The sequence below is a fragment of the Balaenoptera musculus genome, chromosome 2, assembly GCF_009873245.2.
Source record: "Balaenoptera musculus isolate JJ_BM4_2016_0621 chromosome 2, mBalMus1.pri.v3, whole genome shotgun sequence".
Lineage (NCBI taxonomy): Eukaryota > Metazoa > Chordata > Mammalia > Artiodactyla > Balaenopteridae > Balaenoptera > Balaenoptera musculus.
The window spans coordinates 62480662-62500864 of record NC_045786.1 but is presented as its reverse complement, the minus strand read 5'-3'; the positions used below and the strand labels follow the sequence as shown (position 1 = coordinate 62500864).

The window sequence follows — 20203 nt, the reverse complement described above, 5'->3', positions numbered from 1 at the left end:
GTTGCAAATCCAAGCAGTATCAGTTATACACTTAGAGCCTTGGGCAAGTTTCAGATTCAGTAGCCTCATCTGCAAAACGAAGTTGTAGTCTGTTTAAGCAGGTACAATGAGGATTCAGTATGGTGTGTAAAGCATATAGTACACACAAAAATAAACCTATTTCTCTGTCCTACTACCAGTCCATTTTAAGACTAGCAGCAAGTTTGAAAACTTAGTTTTATAGTGCACCCATTCAGCTGTGTGAAAAATGGCCTGATAAATACTGTTATGTCAAAAGAGAAAACTTACTCAAGGGTGGTAAATGACAACTAATCTTTGTATCACTCTATAACGTGCAAAGTACTTTATATACGTTATTATATATAATTATAATCTCATTTAATTGTCAAGTTTTTTCCAGGTATTTTTGTATTGAATTATGGTTGATTTATAGTGTTTCAGGTGTATAGCAAAGTGATTCATTTATACATGTATATATTCTTTTTCAGATTTTTTTCCATTTTCTATTATAGGTTATTACAAGATATTAAATATAGTTCCCTGTGCTATACAGTAGGTCCTTGTTGTTTACCAATTTTATATATAGTAGTGTGTATCTGTTAATCCCAGATTCCTAATTTATCCCTTACCCCCACTTTCCCCTTTGGTAACCATAAGTTTGTTTCCTATGTCTTGTGAGTCTTTTTCTGTTTTGTAAATTAGTTCATTGTGTCGTGTTTTTAAATTCTGCATATAAGTGATATGTGATATTTGTCTTTGACTTCACTTAGTATGATAATCTCTAGGCTCATCTATGTTGTTTCCATATATATATATGAATATACCATGTCTTCTTTATCCATTCATCTGTCGATGGACATTTAGGTTGCTCCCATGTTGTTGTAAATGATGCTGCTGTGAACATTGGGGTGCATGTATCTTTTCAAATTAGAGTCTCCTCCCTATGTATGCCCAGGATTGGGATTGCTGTATCATATGGTAACTCTATTTTTAGTTTTTTAAGGAACTCCACACTGTTCTCCGTAGTGGCTGCACCAGTTTACATTCCCACCAACAACGTAGGAGGGTTCCCTTTTGTCCACACCCTCTCCAGCATTTATTATTTGTTGACTTTTTAATGATGGCCATTCTGACCGGTGACCGGTGAGGTGTAACCTCATTGTAGTTTTGATTTGCATTTCTCTAATAATTAGCGATGATAAGCATCTTTTCATGTGCCTGTTAGCCATCTGTATGTCTTCTTTGGGGAAATGTCTCTTTAGGTCTTTTGCCCATTCTTTGATTGGATTGTTTGTTTTGTTGTTGTTTTGATATTGAGCTGTATGGCTGTATGAGCTGTTTGTATATTTTAGAAATTAATCTCTTGTCAGTTGCATTATTTACAAATATTTTCTCCCATTCTGTAGGTTGTCTTTTTGTTTTGTTTATGGTTTCCTTTGCTATGCAAAAGCTTGTAAGTTTAATTAGGTCCCATTTGTTTATTTTTGCTTTTGTTTCCATTACTCTAGGAGACAGTTCCAGAAAAATACTGTTGTGATTTAGGCCTGTGCTTCCCTTTAGGAGGTTTATAGTATCCAGTCTTATGTTTAGGTCTTTAATCCATTTTGAGTTTATTTTTTTTATGGTGTTAGAGAATGTTCTAATTTAATTCTTTTATATGTAGCTGTCCAGTTTTCCCAGCACCGCTTATTGAAGAGACTGTCTTTTCTCCATTATATATTCTTGCCTCCTTTGTTGTACAGTAACTGATCATAAGTTCATAGGTTTATTTCTGGGCTTTCTGTCCTGTTCCATTGATCTATGTGTTTGTTTTTGTGCCAGTACCATACTGTTTTGATTACTGTAGCTTTGTTGTATAGTCTGAAGTCAAGGAGCCTGATTCCTCCAGCTCCATTCTTAAGATTGTTTTGGCTATTCAGGGTCTTCTGTGTTTCTGTAGAAGTTTAAAATTTTTTTGTTCTAGTTCTTTGAAAAATGCCATTGGTAATTTGGTAGGGATTGCATTGAATCTGTAGATTGCCTTAGATAGTATGGTCATTTTAATATTGATTCTTCCAATCCAAGAACATGGTATATTTTTCCACCTGTTTGTGTCATCTTCAGTTGTTTCATCAGGGTCTTATAGTTTTCAGAGTACAGGGGGTTTTTTGCCTCCTTAGGTAGGTTTATTCCTAGGTATTTTATTCTTTTTGATGCGATGGTAAATGGGGTTGTTGCCTTAATTTCTCTTTCTGATATTTCATTGTTAGTGAATAGAAACTGTATATTAATTTTGTATCCTGCAACTTTACTGAATTCATTGATGAACTCTAATAGTTTTCTGGTGGCACCTTTAGGATTTTCTATGTATAGTATCATGTCATCTGCAAACAGTGACAGTTTTACATCTTCTTTTCCAGTTTGGATTCCTTTTATTTCTTTTTCTTCTCTGATTGTTGTGGCTAGGACTTCCAAAACCATGTTGAATAAAAGTGGCAAGAGCGAGCATCCTTGTCTAATTCCTGATCTTAGCAGGAATGCTTTCAGCTTTTCACCATTGAGCATGATGTTAGCTGTGGGTTTGTCATATGTGGCCTTTATTATGTTCAGGTAGGTTCCCTCTGTGCCTACTTTCTGGAGAGTTTTTTTCATAACTGAATGTTGAATTTTATCAAAAGCTTTTTCTGCATCTGTTGAGATGATCATATGGTTTTTATTCTTCAGTTTGTTAATGTGGTGTATCACATTGATTGAATTGCAGATATTGAAAAATCCTTGCATCCCTGCGATAAATCCCACTTGATCATGGTGTATGATCCTTTTAATGTATTGTTGGAGTTGGTTTGCTAGTATTTTGTTGAGAATTTTTGCATCTATGTTCATCAGTGATATTGGCCTGTAATTTTCTTTATTGTGTGATATCTTTGTCTGGTTTTGGTCTCAAGGTGATGATGGTGGCCTCATAGAATGAGTTCGGAAGTGTTTCTTCCTCTGCAATTTTTGGAATAGTTTCAGAAGGATAGGTGTTAACTCTTCTCTAAATGTTTAGTAGAATTCACCTGTGAAGGCATCTGGTCCTGGACATTTGTTTGTTGGGATTTTTAAATTACTGATTCAGTTTCAGTACTGGTAATTGGTCTGTTCATATTTTCTATTTCCTCCTAGTTCGGTCTTGTGAGATTGTACCTTTCTAAGAATTTGGCTATTTCTTCTAGGTTGTACATTTTATTGGTATATAATTGTTCATAGTAGTCTCTTACGATCCTTTGTGCTTCTGTGATGTTGGTTGTAACTTCTTTTTCATTTCTGATTTTATTGATTTGAGCCCTCTCACTTTTTTTCTTGATGAGTCTGGCTAAATGTTCATCAATTTTGTTTATCTTTTCAAAGAACCAGCTTTTCGTCTCATTGATTTTCTTTTTCTTTGCCTCTATTTCATTTATTTCTGCTCTGATATTTGTGATTTATTGCCTTCTACTGACTTTGGGTTTTGTTTGTTCTTCTTCCTCTAGTTGCTTTAGGTGTAAGATTAGGTTGTTTATTTGAGATTTTTCTCATTTCCTGAGGTAAGCTTGTATCGCTATAAACTTCCCTCTTAGAACTGCTTTTGTTGAGTCCCATAGGTTTTGGATCATCGTATTTTTGTTTTCATTTATCTCTAGGTATTTTTTGATTTCTTCTTTGATTTCTTCAGTGATCCATTGATTGTTTAGTAGCATATTGTTTAGCCTCCGACATGTTTGTGTCTCTTGCAGTTTTTTTTTTCTTGTAGCTGATTTCTCGTCTCATAGTGTTGTGGTCGGGGGAAAAAAAAAAAGATGCTTGATATGATTTTGATTTTGTTAAATTTACCAAGGCTTGTTTTGTGGCCTAGCATGTGATCTATCCTGGAGAATGTTCCACGTGTACTTGAAAAGAATGTGTATTCTGCTGCTTTCGGATAGAATGCTCTATAAATATCATCTGGCCTAATGTGTTATTTAAGGTCTGTTTCTTTATTGATTTTCTGTCTGGGTGATCTGTCCACTGATATAAGTGAGGTGTTAAAAAGCCCCCTACTATTCTGTTACTGTTGATTTCTCCTTTTATTTCTGTTAATATTTGCCTTATATATTGAGGTGTTCCTGTGTTGGGTGTATGTGTGTGTGTGTGTGTGTATATATATATATATATATATATATATATATATATATATATTCACAATTTTTTTTAATTTTTTTTTAATGATATTCTTGTCTGCTTACATTCTTTTTATTTATGTATGTATGTATGTATGGCTGTGTTGGGTCTTCTTTTCTGTGCGAGGGCTTTCTCTAGTTGTGGCAAGCAGGGGCCACTCTTCATTGTGGTGTGGGGGCCACTCTTCATCGCGGTGCGCGGGCCTCTCACTATCGCAGCCTCTCGTTGCCGAGCACAGGCTCCAGACGCGCAGGCTCAGTAATTGTGGCTCATGGGCTGAGTTGCTCCGCAGCATGTGGGATCTTCCCAGACCAGGGCTTGAACCCTCGTCCCCTGCATTGGCAGGCAGATTCTCAACCACTGCACCACCAGGGAAGCCCTTCACGATTGTTGTATCTTCTTCTTGGATTGATCCCTTGATCATTATGTAGTATCCTTCTTTGTCCCTTGTAACAGTCTTTATTTTAAAGTCTATTTTGGCTGATATAAGCATTGCTACTCTGGCTTTCTTTTGATTTCCATTTGTGTGGAACACCTTTTTCCTTCTCCTCACTTTCAGTCTGTATGTGTCTCTAGATCTGTGAGTCTTTTGTAGGCAGCATATATACGGGTCTTGTTGTCTTGTTTTTGTATCCATTCAGCCAGTCTGTCTTTTGGTTGGAGCATTTAGTCTGTTTGTATTTAAGATAATTATCAATATGTATGTTCTTTTTTTTTTTTTTTTTTTTTTTTTTGGCTACGTTGGGTCTTTTGTTGCTGCGCGTAGGCTTTCTCTAGTTGTGGTGAGCAGGGACTACTCTTTGTTGTGGTGCCCGGGTTTCTCATTGCGGTGGCTTCTCTTGTGGAGCATGGGCTCTAGGTGCGCGGGCTTCAGTAGTTGTGGCTCGCGGGCTCTAGAGCACAGGCTCAGTAGTTGTGGCGCACGGACTTAGTTGCTCCGCGGCATGTGGGATCTTCTCAGACCAGGGCTTGAACCCGTGGCCCTTGCATTGGTAGGTGGATTCTTAACCACTGCGCCGCCAGGGAAGTCCTCAATATGTATGTTCTTAATGCCATTTTATTAGTTGTTTTGGATTTGTTTTTGTAGGTCTTTTTCCCCCCCTTTCTTCTTTTGTTCTCTTTTTTGTGACTTGATGGCTATCTTTAGTGTTATATTTGGATTTCTTTTTCTTTTTGGGGTGTATATCTAGTATAGATTTTTGGTTTGCCGTTACCATGAGGTTTTTGTATAGCAGTCTATTATATACATGATTGTTTTAAGTTGCTGATTCTTAATTTCAAATGCATTTAAAATACCCTGCATTTGTATTCTCCCCTCACGATTACTGCTTTTGATATCATAGTTTACATCTAATTGTTTTGTGTATCCCTTAAATGCTTATTGTGGATACAGATGATTTTACTACTTTTGTCTTTTAACCTCCATACTACCTTTGTGTGTGGATGATTTGCTACCTTTACTATATGTTTGCCTTTACCAGTGAGCTTTTTCATTCCATAATTTTCTTGTTCCTAAATGTAGCCTTTTATTTTTCGCCTAGAGAAGTTCCTTTAACATGTGTTGTAAAGCTGGTTTGGTGGTGCTGAATTCTTTTAGCTTTTGCTTGTCTGTAAAGCTTTTGATTTCTCCATCAAATCTGAATGAGAGCCTTGCTGGGTAGAGTATTTTTGGTTGTAGGTTTTTTTCCTTTCATCACTTTAAGTATATCGTGTCACTCCCTTCTTGCCTGCAGAATTTTTGCTGAAAAATCAGCTTATAGCCTTACGGGAGTTCCCTCGTATGTTGTTTGTTGCTTTTCCCTTGCTGCTTTTGTATTCTCTTTTTATCTTTAATTTTTGTAATGTTGATTAAAATGTGTCTTGGTTGTTCTCTTTGGGTTAATCCTGTATGGGACTCTGTGCTTCCTGGACTTGGGTGACTGTTTCCTTTCCCAGGTTAGGGAGGTTCTCCTTCTGGGACCCCTATAATGCAAATATTAGTGTGCCTGATGTTGTCCCAGAGGTCTCTTAAACTGTCCTCATTTCTTTTCATTCTTTTCTCTTTTTTCTGTTTAGCGGCAGTGATTTCCACTGCTCTGTCTTCCAGCTCACTAATCTGTTCTTCTGAATACTTTAGTCTACTATTGATTCCTTCTAGTGTATTTTTCATTCCAGTTATTGTATTGTTCATCTCTGTTTGATTGTTCTTTATATTTTCTCTTTGTTAAAAACTTCTAACTTCTCGCTCTGTGCATCCATTCTCCTCCCGAGTTCTTTGATCATCTTTAAGATCATTACTCTGAACTCTTTCTCAGGTAGATTGCCTATCTCCACTTCACTTAGTTGTTCTTCTGCAGTTTTATCTTGTTCCTTCACCTGGAACATATTTTTCTGCCACCTAATTTTGTCTAAGTTGCTGTTTGTATTTTTATGTATGTCATAGGTTACTTACGTTTCTCAACCTTGGAGACGTGGCCCTCTGTAGGAGGCAGCCTATGCATCCCTGCAGTGCACTCCTCTCTCATCACCCAGGCTATATGCTCTAGGGGTTCCCCCTAAGAGGGCTGCATGGGTCCCTCTGTGTAGCGGGCTGACTGTATGCGCTGTCTGGTAGGCTTGGTTAGCCCCTAGTCTGGTTGGTTAATGGGCCCTACCTTGCGCAGATTCTGCTGCATGTTGTTTAGCAGGGCCTGGTCCTGAGGTGGCTGCTTACGGAATCCTAGGGGGGCCCAGGGCTAGTGCTGTCTCGCTGGTAGGTAGAGTCAGGGTCCTGAAGACTCTGGGGCTGTTGCCCACCTACTGGCAGGTGAAACCGGATCCTGGGGTTGGTGCCAGGCTTCTGGCAGGCAGAGCTGGTTCCTGAATTCTGGCTGCAGGGCCCAGGGATCCCAGATCTCATTTCAGATCATTGGTAGGAGAGGGCCAGTTCCTGACACAGTTGGGTGTGGGGTCTGGAGTGTCCTGAAGGTTGCATTGCCCTGCTAGTGGGCAAAGGCAGGGCCCAGCCGGTCCCAGGGTAGGGTCTGGCCTGTGTTGCAGAATCATAATTTTCTTGCTTCCGATGTCTGCTCCCTGGTGGGTGAAACTGGTCTAGAGGCTTGTGCAGCTTTCCTGGTGAGAGGTGCTGGTGCCTGTCCACTGGTTTGTGGAGCTGGGTCTTGGCCCTCTGGTGGGCTAGGCCATGTCTAGGGGAGTGTCTAGAGGTGGCTGTGAGCTCTTTAGTCTTTAGGCCACCTGACTGCCAATGGGTGGGGCTGTGTCCCCACCCAGTTAGTTGTTTGGCCTGAGTCATCCTAGCACTAGAGCCTACAGGCTATTGAGTGGGGCCAGGGCTTGGCTCTAATGAGCCAATATGGCAGCTGCTGGGAATGTTCTTGAGGTTGAATGTTCCCCAATACGTCTGCCACCAATGTCTGTGTCACCAGGGTGAGCCACAGCCACCCTCCCACCTCTCCAGGAGACTCTAAGACCAACAGGTAGGTCTGGCCCAGGCTCCTATCAAATTACTGCTTTTGCCTTGGGTCCCAGTATGCATGAGATTTTGCGTGCACCCTTTAAGAGTGAAGTCTCTGTTTCCCCTAGTCCTGTGGGGCTCCTGTAATTAAGCCCCACTGGCCTTCAAAGCCAAATGCTCTGGGGGCTCATCTTCCCGGTGCCAGACTCCCAGGCTGGACAGCCTCATGTGGGGCTCAGAATTCTCACTCCTGTAGGAGAACCTCTGCAGTATAATTATTCTCCAGTTTGTGGGTTTTCTACCCAGGGGGTGTGGGATTTAATTATATCACGAGTCCACACCTCCTCCCCTGCTCGTTGTGGCTCCTTCTTTATGTCTTTAGTTGTAGAAGATCTTTTCTGGTAGGTTCCAGTATTTTTTCATCAACGGTTGTTCTGTAGATAGTTGTGATTTCATTGTGCTTGTGAGAGGAGGTGAGCTCAGGGTCTTTCTACTCCACCATCTTGGTTGTTTTCCTTATTATTCTGATTTTATAGATAAGAAGCAAACTTAGTGGAGCTCAGTCACATGATTTCAAGTGACAGGGCCAAGACTCAAGTGCAGGGCCTCCATCTCCTCTTCTCACACTCTTTCCACTTGTACCTTTCTCCCTCTTCCAGGAAAATGATAGCAAAAACTCCTTGCTTTGAACATTTTAAATGTAATCTTGCCTCACTTTATAAATTTCCTAAATTCAGCAAGTATATTACAGAAACCAATAGTGAGAAACTGTCATCTCAATTAACTGCTAGGTAACAAAATGTATATAATAACTGGCTTTGTTTTATATATTAGATCATATTTGGATCAGCTCCTGACATCGATGTGCTGACCTAAAGTATTTTAAAAGCCCTACATTGTACTTCCTTTCAGATTTCATGTATATGAAAGATGGGAAGTAGAACAAGAGCAGCAGCCTGGGGAAAACTCATACAAAAGAAAGGACTTAAAGGAATTGAGTCAAATAAATGGTACTAAGCAAAGGTGGCACACTCTGTACAAAACTGGGGAGATTGGTCACTAAGTTCCAAAATGAAGCAAGTGAAACTCCACCAAGGAAAAAATCAAGTGCCAGATGCATTTAAATTAAGTTTTCTTGTGTAAGGAAAACATACATGTCAGAGTGTCAAAGGAAGTGGTAGCCAACTAAAGTGTTAGTACTAGGGAAGAGTTACCATTACTCAGGAAAAAATTAATCTTGGATCCTGCAGTTTGGGTTAAAAGCCAGAAGAAGAATTACTGCCTGGCTCTTTTCCCTCCATGTACCAAAACAGAGCAACCTGTATTTAGAAGAAAACCTGTCCCCCACGACGCAGGCTAGGACAAGTTTCTCTGCCCTTGGCCGTGCTTCCCTTGCCAGCTCACACTCTAGCTCTCCACAGCTGCTGCCTCAGTCTTCGTTCCACAGACCTGCAAAGCCCTCACCTCCTCCCACACTCTTCAACTTCAGAGAGAAAATAGGAACTGTCATGAACTTCAACTTTCCTGACACCAAATCTACAAATCTAACTATATCTGTACCCACCTTTGAGCCTTCCTCACTTCTACTGCAGTGACCCTCATAGCTGTGGCTAATGCCTTCACCTGTGCACAGGGATCTTGTGCAGACAGTTCCTTCACACACAGCAGCAGCAGCAGGAGCCTCTCTCTACTGGCTCTTTTCCATCAGCATTTAGATGTACGTATGTATTAAATCTCCCCATCTTTAAAAATAAATAAAAGCATGACCTCATGTCGCCCTCTAGATATTGACCTTTTGCTTTCTTCCTCTTTACAGCCAGATCTAGTGTCAGTTTCTCACCTCCTGCCCACTTCTCAACCCACTGTAATCTAGACTCTGTGCCCACCACTCTACAAAAAATTCTCAACAAGAGCACTAATGGTTCTCATTTTACTAGTCTTCCTAGCAACATTAAACCCTCCTTTTCAAACAACTCTTCCTTTAATTGATGTGATACCTAGTTTTTCTAGTACTTCCTTGACCACTCTTTCTTATTTGCCAGTTTCTTGTCTGTTTGCTGTAGATTCTCAGGTTTTTATTCCCAAATCCCTTTTCTCATTCTGTACACACTTCCTAGGCTCTCCCGTCCTTTCCCCAGGCCAGTGATAGATTTGGGCACATCAGACCTATACTTCTCTCCTGACCTCTGCCAAACTTCTACCTGAATATCCATTTACCAGCCTACTAGACATCTTCCCTTGGATATTTCACAGGCAACTCAAACCCAACAAATCCCAAAGCTCAACTCATCTTCCCCCATCAAATCTGCTCTATCAGTATTTCCTACCTCAGGAAATGGCACCACTGCCCCACCCAATTCTAGCCAGAAATCTAGGAGTCATCCTTTACTTGTCTCTCTCTCACACACTTCACATTTACCAGTCTCCTAGTTGTGTTGATTCTACATCTTGAATATCCTTTAACTCCATGGATTTCTCTCACCAATGCCACCACTGTCATCTGGGCAACCATCATCTCTCATCTGGACTGCCACAGTAGCTTGTAAAGTAGTCTTCCAGTATTCACACGTATTGTCCATCCCCCAGTCTGTTTCATATCCTGCCAGTATCTTTAATAAAGCCCTGTACAATCTGGCCTCTTCCTGCTTCTCCTGCCTCTCTATGAGCTAGATCTCTCTTGCCCTAGTTTATTGTTCCCCAACTCTGCAGACCTTCTTTTAGTTCCTCCAGCACAGCACATTCTTTTCTCCCCTTAAAGCCTTCCTACTTGCTGTTCTCTCCCCCTCTAACTCTCCAGCACTCTTCATCAGGGAAATTCCTATGGAATCTCTTCCTCAGGGAAATCTTCCCTGATGCACCAGACTAATTTGCTTTCCTTGTTAAACAATACCCTAGAATCATGAAGCCTTTCGGTGTGCCCAAATCACCTATAATTTTTGGTGGTGTAAAATTACAGGTGATTTATAGTGGCAAGATTTTCCAGTCTTGCCACTAAACTGGAAGCCCTGGAGGCCAGGGACGATGTCTCATCACCATTGAATCCATGCTGCTTAGTATAGCGCCTGGCACATAGACACTGGTTATTATTCATTGAGTAAATAAATGCGAATATAAAAGCAGTTTATCAAAAAACAGCCCATCATCTTTCCATGGTATTAAAGCAGAAATCAAAATGCCCTGTTAATCAGCATAACTTTTCATGCTTGCATAATACCAAGCTATTGTTGGGGGAGGGTTTGACAAACTTAAGCAACCTGACGGAAAACAAGGAACTCACTAAACATGTAACTCTAACCATGGACCTCTCTTCAACTCATCTGCTGATTTTTTAGAGATTTTCACATTTTACATAGTTATAATCCATGCATAAGCACTATTTTAATTCTGCTTTTTACAAATTTCCTCCCTTAATCACTGTCTACTTGTTATTTTATTTTTTTTTTTACTTGTTATGTTTAATGTTAACCTGGGGTTACAAGAGGTTAATAGGTCATAACTTTCTTAGTCGTTTCCTCCCCAAAGTTAGGTTTTCTTTGGTTAGTTCCGATGTTGTTATGAATAGCATTGCTGCAAACACTCTTCATAAACAACTTTTTCATTCCAAATTATCTCCTTGAGGAATACAAAAGTGGAGTTGAGACATCAAAGCATATGAGCAATTTATTTCCCTTCATATAGATATCCAGAGTTCTCAAAAGAGAATCAATGTGCAGTACCATTAATAATGTATAATAAAAACCTATGTTTAATTCTGTGTAGCCGTACCAACACTGGATTTTATACTTATTTAAGTTTAAATTTTCTTCAAGTTTAATAGATAATAACTAACATTTATTGAGCTCTTTCTATGTGTCAGGGACTTCTAAGGATTTGATGTAAATTTTCCAATTTAATAATAACCATAAAGCTCTAAGGTAGATACTACTATTATCCCCCTTTTAGAGATGAGAAGACTAAAGCTTAGAGTTGCCCAAGTGAATTAATGAGGTTTAAATGTAGATGTGCTGATTCCAGAACCTCTACTCTTAACCACCGTGATACACTGCTGTATGGTTTTTTAGTGGTAATGCTTTTTTTTCTGTTTTATTTACCCAAAAGGAAAAACTACTATTGAAAACAAAAACTGAATGTAGCTTTTCTGGCTTCAGGAGTGTCGCATAATTTATTGCTAGAGAGCTTGTTGTTTTGTTGAGGTAAATATCTTGATGGACCTTTTTGGTTGAGAAAGGTCAACTCTCTGGGTTTAGCCTAAGTGGGCCAGGAGGATACAAAGAGATCAGTTACTCCAAATAATAAGATGAAAGAAATCTGAATTTTCACTGGATGCCCTAGAAAAAGAGAATGAGGCCTAGGAAAGAAAGTAGAGGGAGGTTGGTGAAAAGAACTGAGATGGGATACGTGCCAGAACCACGGCAGGAGGCAGGGCCCTACTGGAGGACATGGCTGGTGAGAAGTTTCCTTAGAGAGAGAATGGCTGTCAAATTGCTATAAGCAGTCACGTGTGCACTGAATTTGAAGTTGTTTTCGGCTTTGTGCCATAGCCTTCCATTAACTCTAAATCTTTCATGCAATTTGGATACATCCGATTATCTTGGTGGTGGATCATTTGGAGGAGTGAAGGATGAGGAGTGGCATATCACGGGCAAAAGAAGGCAATACTAAAGGAACAGGAGACAGTAGACAAGCAGACTGCATCATGGTCTAACCCAGGAGACACAGAAGCAACCTTGGAAACTCTTGCAGAAATTGAGTCTCAGGACTGACGACAGTGGTTGGAAATGGGGCTCGGGCCATTTTTGTACTGACAGAATAACCCTAAGCATTAAATTGTTTGGAGTTGCCCAGGTTGGAAACTTCTGGGTTATATTCAAGTGGAAAAGAACTTTTGTTGAGCCACAGTAAAAGAAATTTGGTTTATTAGCAGCATTTGTCAGTCTCCTCCTTGCTGTGTGGTAATTACCTTCCAGAACACCAGACTCTTCTGGGTTTCCTTGTGCTTTATCAGGTACTCATCAGTTTCCTTTGCTAGTTCCTCCCTTTCTTCCTGATCTCTTGATCACAATGTGCCACAGGGCTCGGTCATCCATACTTTCCTCTATCAACGGACACTCAGTCCTTGGTGATCTCATCCAGTCTCCTGCTACTAAATACCATCCAAACGTTGACAGTTCCCAGATTTATATCTCCCAGACTTCTCTCCTGAACTCCAGACACATATATCTATTGCCCACTTGACATCCCCACTTATATGTCTAAAACTCATCTCAAACTTTACATGTTCAATAGTACGTTACTGATCTTCTTCCCAAAAAATGCACCACTCATTGCTTTCTTCATCTCAGTTGATGGCAACTCTGTCCATCCTCTCAAGCCGTAAAACATGAGTCATCCTTTATGACTCTTTTTCTGTTATCCTCCATCTCTAATTTGACAGGAAATTCTGTTGTTTTTACCATCAGAATATATCCAGAATCTGCCCATTTCCACCATCTCTGCTTCTACCACCTGAGTCAGAGCCTCTGTCATCTCTCAACGCAATCACCCCACAGTCTCCTAACTGACCTCCCTGCTTCCACCTTTCCCTGCCTCACAGCCAACAGTGATCCTTTTAAAGTCTATATAATTAAAGCGTATTATTCACTCCTTTGCCTCTCATTTCATTCAGAGTAAAAGCCAAAGTTCTTACAATGGTCTTATCTGATCTTCACTGATTCCTGCTTTAGACAAAGATACATCTTGGTAAATCATAGTTCTTCGTTGCAGGCCAGGCTCTATCCATCCACTCTACCAAGTGCCAAAAACAAAATGTTAAAAAGGTGAATGCAAGCCTAGCAAAATTACAGATCAGTAGCTTTTCTGCCTGTGGACAGATTGGACATTCCTTATTCAAAGCAGTGGTTGAGTAAGATGTGACTTGGGGGTGAGGGGGTAGAGAGAGAAATCCTGATATCAGCCACTTTCTTGCTAATGAGCACATTATCTGTAGTTTTGGTGTATCCTCTAGAGGTTTCTAATATGCAGAATGATCTACTTCTGAGCCTCTTTAGACCATTAAGTTCTTTGGCATTGATGACGAATTTCCTGTGGCAAGGAAATCATTTTTACTTTTGTCAGCTACTCTAAGAGTCAATAGATTGATGCAGTTGGTTATGAAAATGCCTGCCAACATTCTGAGGTCCAAGCCCTTACCTCCTGCCTTCTAGACTAATGATTCTCAATCAGGGGCCACTTTGTCCCCCAGGGGACATTTGGCAATGTCTGGAGATGTTCTTGGTTGTCACAGCTAGGGGTGGGAGGTGCTACTGGCATCAGGTGGGCCAAGGATGTGGCCGAGCACCCACCAATGCACAGGACAAACCCCCCATAACAAAGGATTACACAGCCCAAAATGGCAGTAGTGCTGAGGTTGAGAAACCGCCATCTAGACTATTCTGGCGGACTTTTAATCTACCTTGTTGCCCCCTTGCCAAACCAGCATTCCTAAACCATCACATTTATCCATCACTCCTAAGTTCCAGTAGTCTCCGTAGCTCTTCATTGCCTGAAAGATCAAGTCTCTCCTTCTCATCCTGGCCTTTAGATCCTGAGGTGTTTTGCACACTTAATGTATCCATTCCCCAGCAGGAACTCTGCTTCTCCTAAGCTTTCATTGGCACCATCCTTCGCACCACCATCCTTTTACTGATGTTACCCCCCCAAACACACAACCGGTGAGGACCCTCCCCACAGCTCTCCTCTGATCCAACTCTTACCCTCTGAAGTCCACACATGTGGCACACCCCTTGCCACTGAGTCAGTCTATGCCACTCCCTTCTGTACATATCAGGGCTCACATGTCTACACTGTTATACAGCTATTCCCTCTATCTTGTCTCCTCAGTAAATTCTTTGAAGGGGTCCATATTGTATTTCTGGCCCATCGATCTCAGTTTCCACAGCATAAGGTGTGAAAACCATATTGTTGTATTGAGAGTTCCTTGTTGTGAGAGTCAAATGAGCATAAAAAGTACCTTGCATAGGGCCGGGTACCCAGTTTGTTGCTCAGAAAATTACAGAATCATAGTATCTATAGAAGCATACATTCAGGAGTCCATAGCAAGTGCTTAATAAATCTTTTAAATGTAATTACAGACTGGAGAGAGCATGCATTCAGACCAGCCTGGTATTTGGAACTAACAGCAAAGAAAAACTTCCATCAGAAATCCTACACCAATTAACACTCCTTCATGCTAGAGTGAATCCAGGAGCAGTGGGTGTCACATTTTCCCAAAGTGGAGCCTAAGCCAACCTTTCTGCATTTAACAAGTTAATGAACAGCTTGTGGGTAACACTTTGCCCACTCTGGCCCAATTTAGAAGGCTGCCAAAAGGATAAGATGTCAATATGCCACTCTCTGCTTGGCCAGGGTGCCAGCCGCATCCTGCCTAAGTGCCTCTGCCCTCAGCCACTGGAGAGCATGATGTCCTTAGAGAAGTCGGCACCAGTAGGATGAGGCTGCAGCGCGGGCCTGGCCTTTCCCCAAGCGGAAGAGAGCCTTGTCTCGGATCCTGTGAGAGAAGTGAGTGGGACGTGGTATTCTGAGCAGCCCAGGTTTGGCTTTGGGCCAGGCACTGAGTGGCAAACAAGAAGGAACACATTCCGGGAAGGCGAGGAGCCCTGCCAGCGCGAAGGAGGACCAGCCAGCAGGGCCTGCTGGGCGCCAGGTGCTCCTTGGCTCTGTGGAGGTCAGGCACGCAGAGGATAAACTCGGGTTTCTCTGGATTATCATTTCAGAGGCTTAAACGCCTCCCTCCCCCTCACTTTCAGTGGGCAAAGCGTATGTAGCCATGTAACCGTTAAATCTGAATCCTCTCTGCTCTGGGGTCCAGCCCCTTATCTCTAAATGAAGGGAGGAGGAGAAAGAGTGAAATCACACCTTGCAGAATCCAGGTTTCTGTAATTCTGTGCCCTGGGTAGGAGAAGATGCTACTGACAACAAGGGCAGAGCCGGGGAAAGTCTGGGGTTTCTGTGCCCTTGTTGGAAGCTGAGCTCCCCACTCGCCCCCAGAGCCCCCACCACACACCCACCACACACACACACCACACACACCACACACACACACACCCCACACACACACACCACACACCACACCACACACACACCACACACCACACACCCCACACACACCCCACACCACACACCACACACACCACACCCCACACACAACACACACCACCACACCCACACACACACACCCCCCACACACACACCCCACACACCACACCACACACACACCCACCCCCCCACACACACACCACACACACACCCACCCCCCCACACACACACCACATACACCACACACACACACACCCCACACACACTCACACCCCACACACACACCCCACACACCACACACACAAAGCACACACACACACCACACGCACACCACACCCCACACACACACACACCACACACCACACACACACACCCCCACACACACCACACACACACCACACACACACCCACCACACACACACCCACCCCCCCCCACACACACACCACATACACCACACACACACACACACACACACACCCCACACACACCACACACACACACCCCACACACACACCCCACACACCACACAAAGCACACACACACACCACACACCACCCACACGCACACCACACACAAAGCACACACACACCCCACACACCACACACACACACCCCACCCCCCACACACACACCACACAGACACCACACTTGTTCTTCACACCAGCCACTTCTGCCTTCTGACTGACAGACCTCAGGAGATCTGCAGAGTCCTTGGGAATGCTTTCTTCTCATAATCACCTCAGGCCTTTCCCCCAGGGTATGAAAGAAGAGGGGAGAGGAGAGAAAGGACCAAAGGGCACCGGGGAGAAATGGCCATGGGAGCCTGCCCAGCTTCCCTTCTGCCACTGCCAGGGCCTGGGGACAGCGGGGGGCCTCTCTTTGAGAAAGAAGAGCAAAGTCTGTCCCTCACTGCCTTGGCTCCAGTTCCTGCTGGACTTTGCTGCCACCTAGTGGCCCAGTGGCATCTCACCTCTCCCCCCCCCCCACCCCCCAGAGTGAGATCAGCCTAGGGATCTGGCCTGTCCCAGCCTGAGGCTGACAGGGGAGCCTTCTCTGAAAAGCTTCTCTGCCCTAGGATGCCCTGATTCTGCAGTGCAGCTGCTAGGAGAGAGGAGCAGCACAGGGTCACCACCTCACCTAGCTCGATAGGTGTCCTAATGTCATGGCCACCAGGTGAGAGGGCCAGGGCTGGCTGGGTGGGCGCCTGGGAGTGAGGGCAGTTTCTTACTCCCAGGATGTCTCTGGTGGGATGCAGTTCTCCCAGAGCCCCCCTCACTCCTGAATGCCTTTTTCACGAGAACTTCTGCCCACTCTCATGACTCTTCCTCATCTGGCTAAAGCCCATGTTGCAAGCTGAGGCTCCCGCATAAAATATATATATATCCCTCCATTTCTCCAAGTTTAGGGCTGTTGTTTCTCCCTTATAAAGTTAGCTCGACTTAAAAAATATGATATGCCCTCACTGTGATGCTGCTGCTATGAACCACTCCCTGGGAATAGTGAAAAGGAGGCGTGTGATGGTATGTAGAAATTCAGCCATATTTTTCTGCATAGTACATCCACGTGTTTATTTCCTCTAGCAAAAGAAAGCACTGGGTTTCAGTAACCACTGATTCTGCCAGCTCCAAACTTTCAGACCTGAGCTGCAGTACCCAGGGAGTGTATAAAATCCAAATTCCCTTCTCCTGCCTACCTCCAACCTCTTATATTTTTTATTGTGGCAAAATACATATAAAATTTATCATCTTAATCTTTTTTTAATTAATTAATTTATTTTTGGCTGTGTTGGGTCTTCATTGCTGCACGCGGGCTTTCTCTAGTTGCGGCGAGCGGGGGCTACTTTTCGTTGTGGTGCGCGGACTTCTCACTGTGGTGGCTTCTCTTGTAGAGCACGGGCTCTAGGCGCGTGGGCTCAGTAGTTGTGGCTCACGGGCTCTAGAGCTCAGGCTCAGTAGTTGTGGCTCACGGGCTCTAGAGCTCAGGCTCAGTAGTTGTGGCGCACGGGCTTAACATGGACCAGCATGTGGGATCTTCCTGACCAGGGCTCGAACCTGTGTGCCCTACATTGGCAGGCGGATTCTTAACCACTGCGCCACCAGGGAAGCCTTATCATCTTAATCATTTTTAAGTGTATAGTTCCACAGTGTGAGGTACATTCACATTATTGTCCAACAATCATCACCATCTCCAGAACTCTGTTTATCTTGCAAAACTGAAACTCTGTACACATTAAACAATAACTCCCATTTCCCTTCCCCATAGCTCCTGGCAACCACCATTCTGCTTTCTGTTTCTATGAATCTGACTACCATAGGTACCTCATATATGTAGAGTCATACAGCATTTGTCTTTTTGTGACTGGCTTACTTCACTTAGCATAATGTCTTCAAGGTTTATCCATGTTGTAGCATATGTCAAGACTTTCTTCCTTTTGAAGGTTGAATAATATTCCATTGCATGTATACACCATATTTTGTTTATCCATTCACCTGTCAATAGATACTTGGGTTGCTTCCACCTTTTGGCTGATTGTGACTGACACTGCTATGAACATGGGTGTACAGATAGATAGCTCTTCAAGCCCTTATTTTCAGTTCTTGTGAGTATATACACAGAATTGGAATTACTGGATCATATGGTAATTGTTTTTAATTTTTTGAAGAACTGCCATACTGTTTTCCACAGTGGCTGCACCATTTTACATTCCTACCAATAGTGCATAAGGGTTCCAATTTCTCCACATCCTCAGTAACACTTTTGTTTTCCATTTCTTTGATAGTAGCCATCCTAATGGATATGAAGTGGTATCTAATTGTGGTTTTGATTTGCATTTCCCTAATGACTAGTGGTGTTGAAATGTCTATTCAAGTCCTTTACCAACTTTTAAATAGGTTGTTTTGTTGTTGCTGAGTTGCCCTTTCCAACCTCTTTTCATGTCACTCTCCCACTGACTAGTATTCTAGACTCATGCAGATGGTCTCTCTTTTCCTCAGAGACATATGCGTTCTTTCCTACCTTTCACAGTTGCCGACCCTTTTCCCAGCTCCTTCCATGACTGGCTCCTCATCCTTTAAGCACCAGCTTAAATCTCACTTCAGAGAACATTTCTTGACCACCCATCCAAAGCCACCTCCCTGTTTACTGTATCTCGTATCACTGTTTCTTTCCTTCATGGAACTTAATCACAATCTGGAATTACCTTGTTTGTTCACGATTTACTTGGAACTTATGTTTACGTGGAATGCAAGTGCCATGGGGGATGCAGAGATATTGCCTGACATGTTCACTGCTCTATCCTCAGTGCCTAGCTTAGTACCAGCTCATAGTCTGGGCTCAGCATTTACTGAACGAACGAATCACTACTAGAGGGGGCCTCCCAGAGAGAAAGTAAGGTGACGTGGCACAAATTGGAATTTAACCTCCATAATCTAGGCTTGATGTCATAGAAAAGGACACAGGAGTTTTCTAGCTCTGAGTTCCAGACTTTAATTCCTGAGTCAGGAGCACAGTACTGTTTGTACCGGGGACATTGCTTTGGAGTTGCCCAGGAGAAACAGGGAAGCATTCTCAGTGTCCATCCAACAGAGGGAGGAGGCTATGGTGGTGTGCTGTGGCCGTCCTTACCATTCCCCATATGCCTGAAGTATGAGTCAGCTCAGCTGAAGTCCTGCGAGATGTGCAAAGTACTTGGGATTCTGGGAATGACTTTGGCTCCGTTAGTCTCCTTCGTGCCAAATATGTCAGTAAAGAGCACCTTTAATGAGCAGTCAAAAGATAAAAGTGAACTTCCCATACCACGGGACACTAGAAAAATCGGATTTTTTATTTAAAAATATTTTCAAAGGCTAACGCCACAGTGGAACAACTGAAGGATAGTTGAACCAAATTCTCAGGGAATTAGAGGAGCATCCGCCAATGCAAGCAGGTCTGTATAAAATACACATGGTTTATAAATGAGCACAACAGAAGGTACGCTGGCCAGAGGACCAGGCTGGAGGACAGAAGGGAGAAACAGAGGGCCCTCCAGAGGGACAGGCACACACTCCTATCACTCAAAGCCCTGGACCCCAAGAGGGCCTCCAAAGCCACCTACTCTACTGCACGCCTCTTGCCGTCTCTGAGCCTGGGGCATGGAGACTGGAGACTTGGCACCTCTCATGGCCTCTGGCTCAACCCAGCAAGTCTCAGAGAATGGACCTGTTCTCCCTGCCCTTCAGCAAGGACCAGGGAGGGGAGGCGCTGGGGCAAGTAGGATTATTTCCCTGAAAATCTGATGGAAAGGAGTGATTAAGGGGGCTAGTTCCCAAAAAAGGATGGGCATTCATACAGTGTGGCAATGTGGGGAGAACGGAGCAGTGAGTTTCACCTGAGACATACAGATTTAGTGCAGGTATCCCACAAGGCCAGGCTCTAAGCCAAATCCTAGAACCTGGGATGGGGAGAGAATGAAGAGACCTCCAGTCTGAGTTTAGGAAGTTGTCACCTCCTGTCAGTCCCTCCAGTCTTCATTTGGGTTTG

The 20203-nt window shown here is 43.0% G+C and overlaps 1 protein-coding gene across 5 annotated transcripts in view; it reads left to right on the top strand.

The window, feature by feature from the left end:
• Positions 1-20203, top strand: part of SENP8 (SUMO peptidase family member, NEDD8 specific) — a 54324-nt gene that overhangs the window by 25266 nt on the left and 8855 nt on the right. For 2 of the 5 annotated variants that reach the window (XR_005018809.1, XR_005018808.1), the window contains exons 2-3: positions 14722-15148; positions 16761-16858. The exons of 1 other annotated variant lie outside the window; for it this stretch is intronic. Coding sequence is in view for 1 of the 4 variants with exons in the window: in XM_036843860.1 (XP_036699755.1) it covers positions 15079-15148 (70 nt within the window). In the remaining 3 variants the exon portion in view is untranslated. The remainder of the gene's footprint in view (positions 1-14721; positions 15149-16760; positions 16859-20203) is intronic. 2 more of the 5 variants (XR_005018807.1, XM_036843860.1) reach the window with 2 other exon arrangements.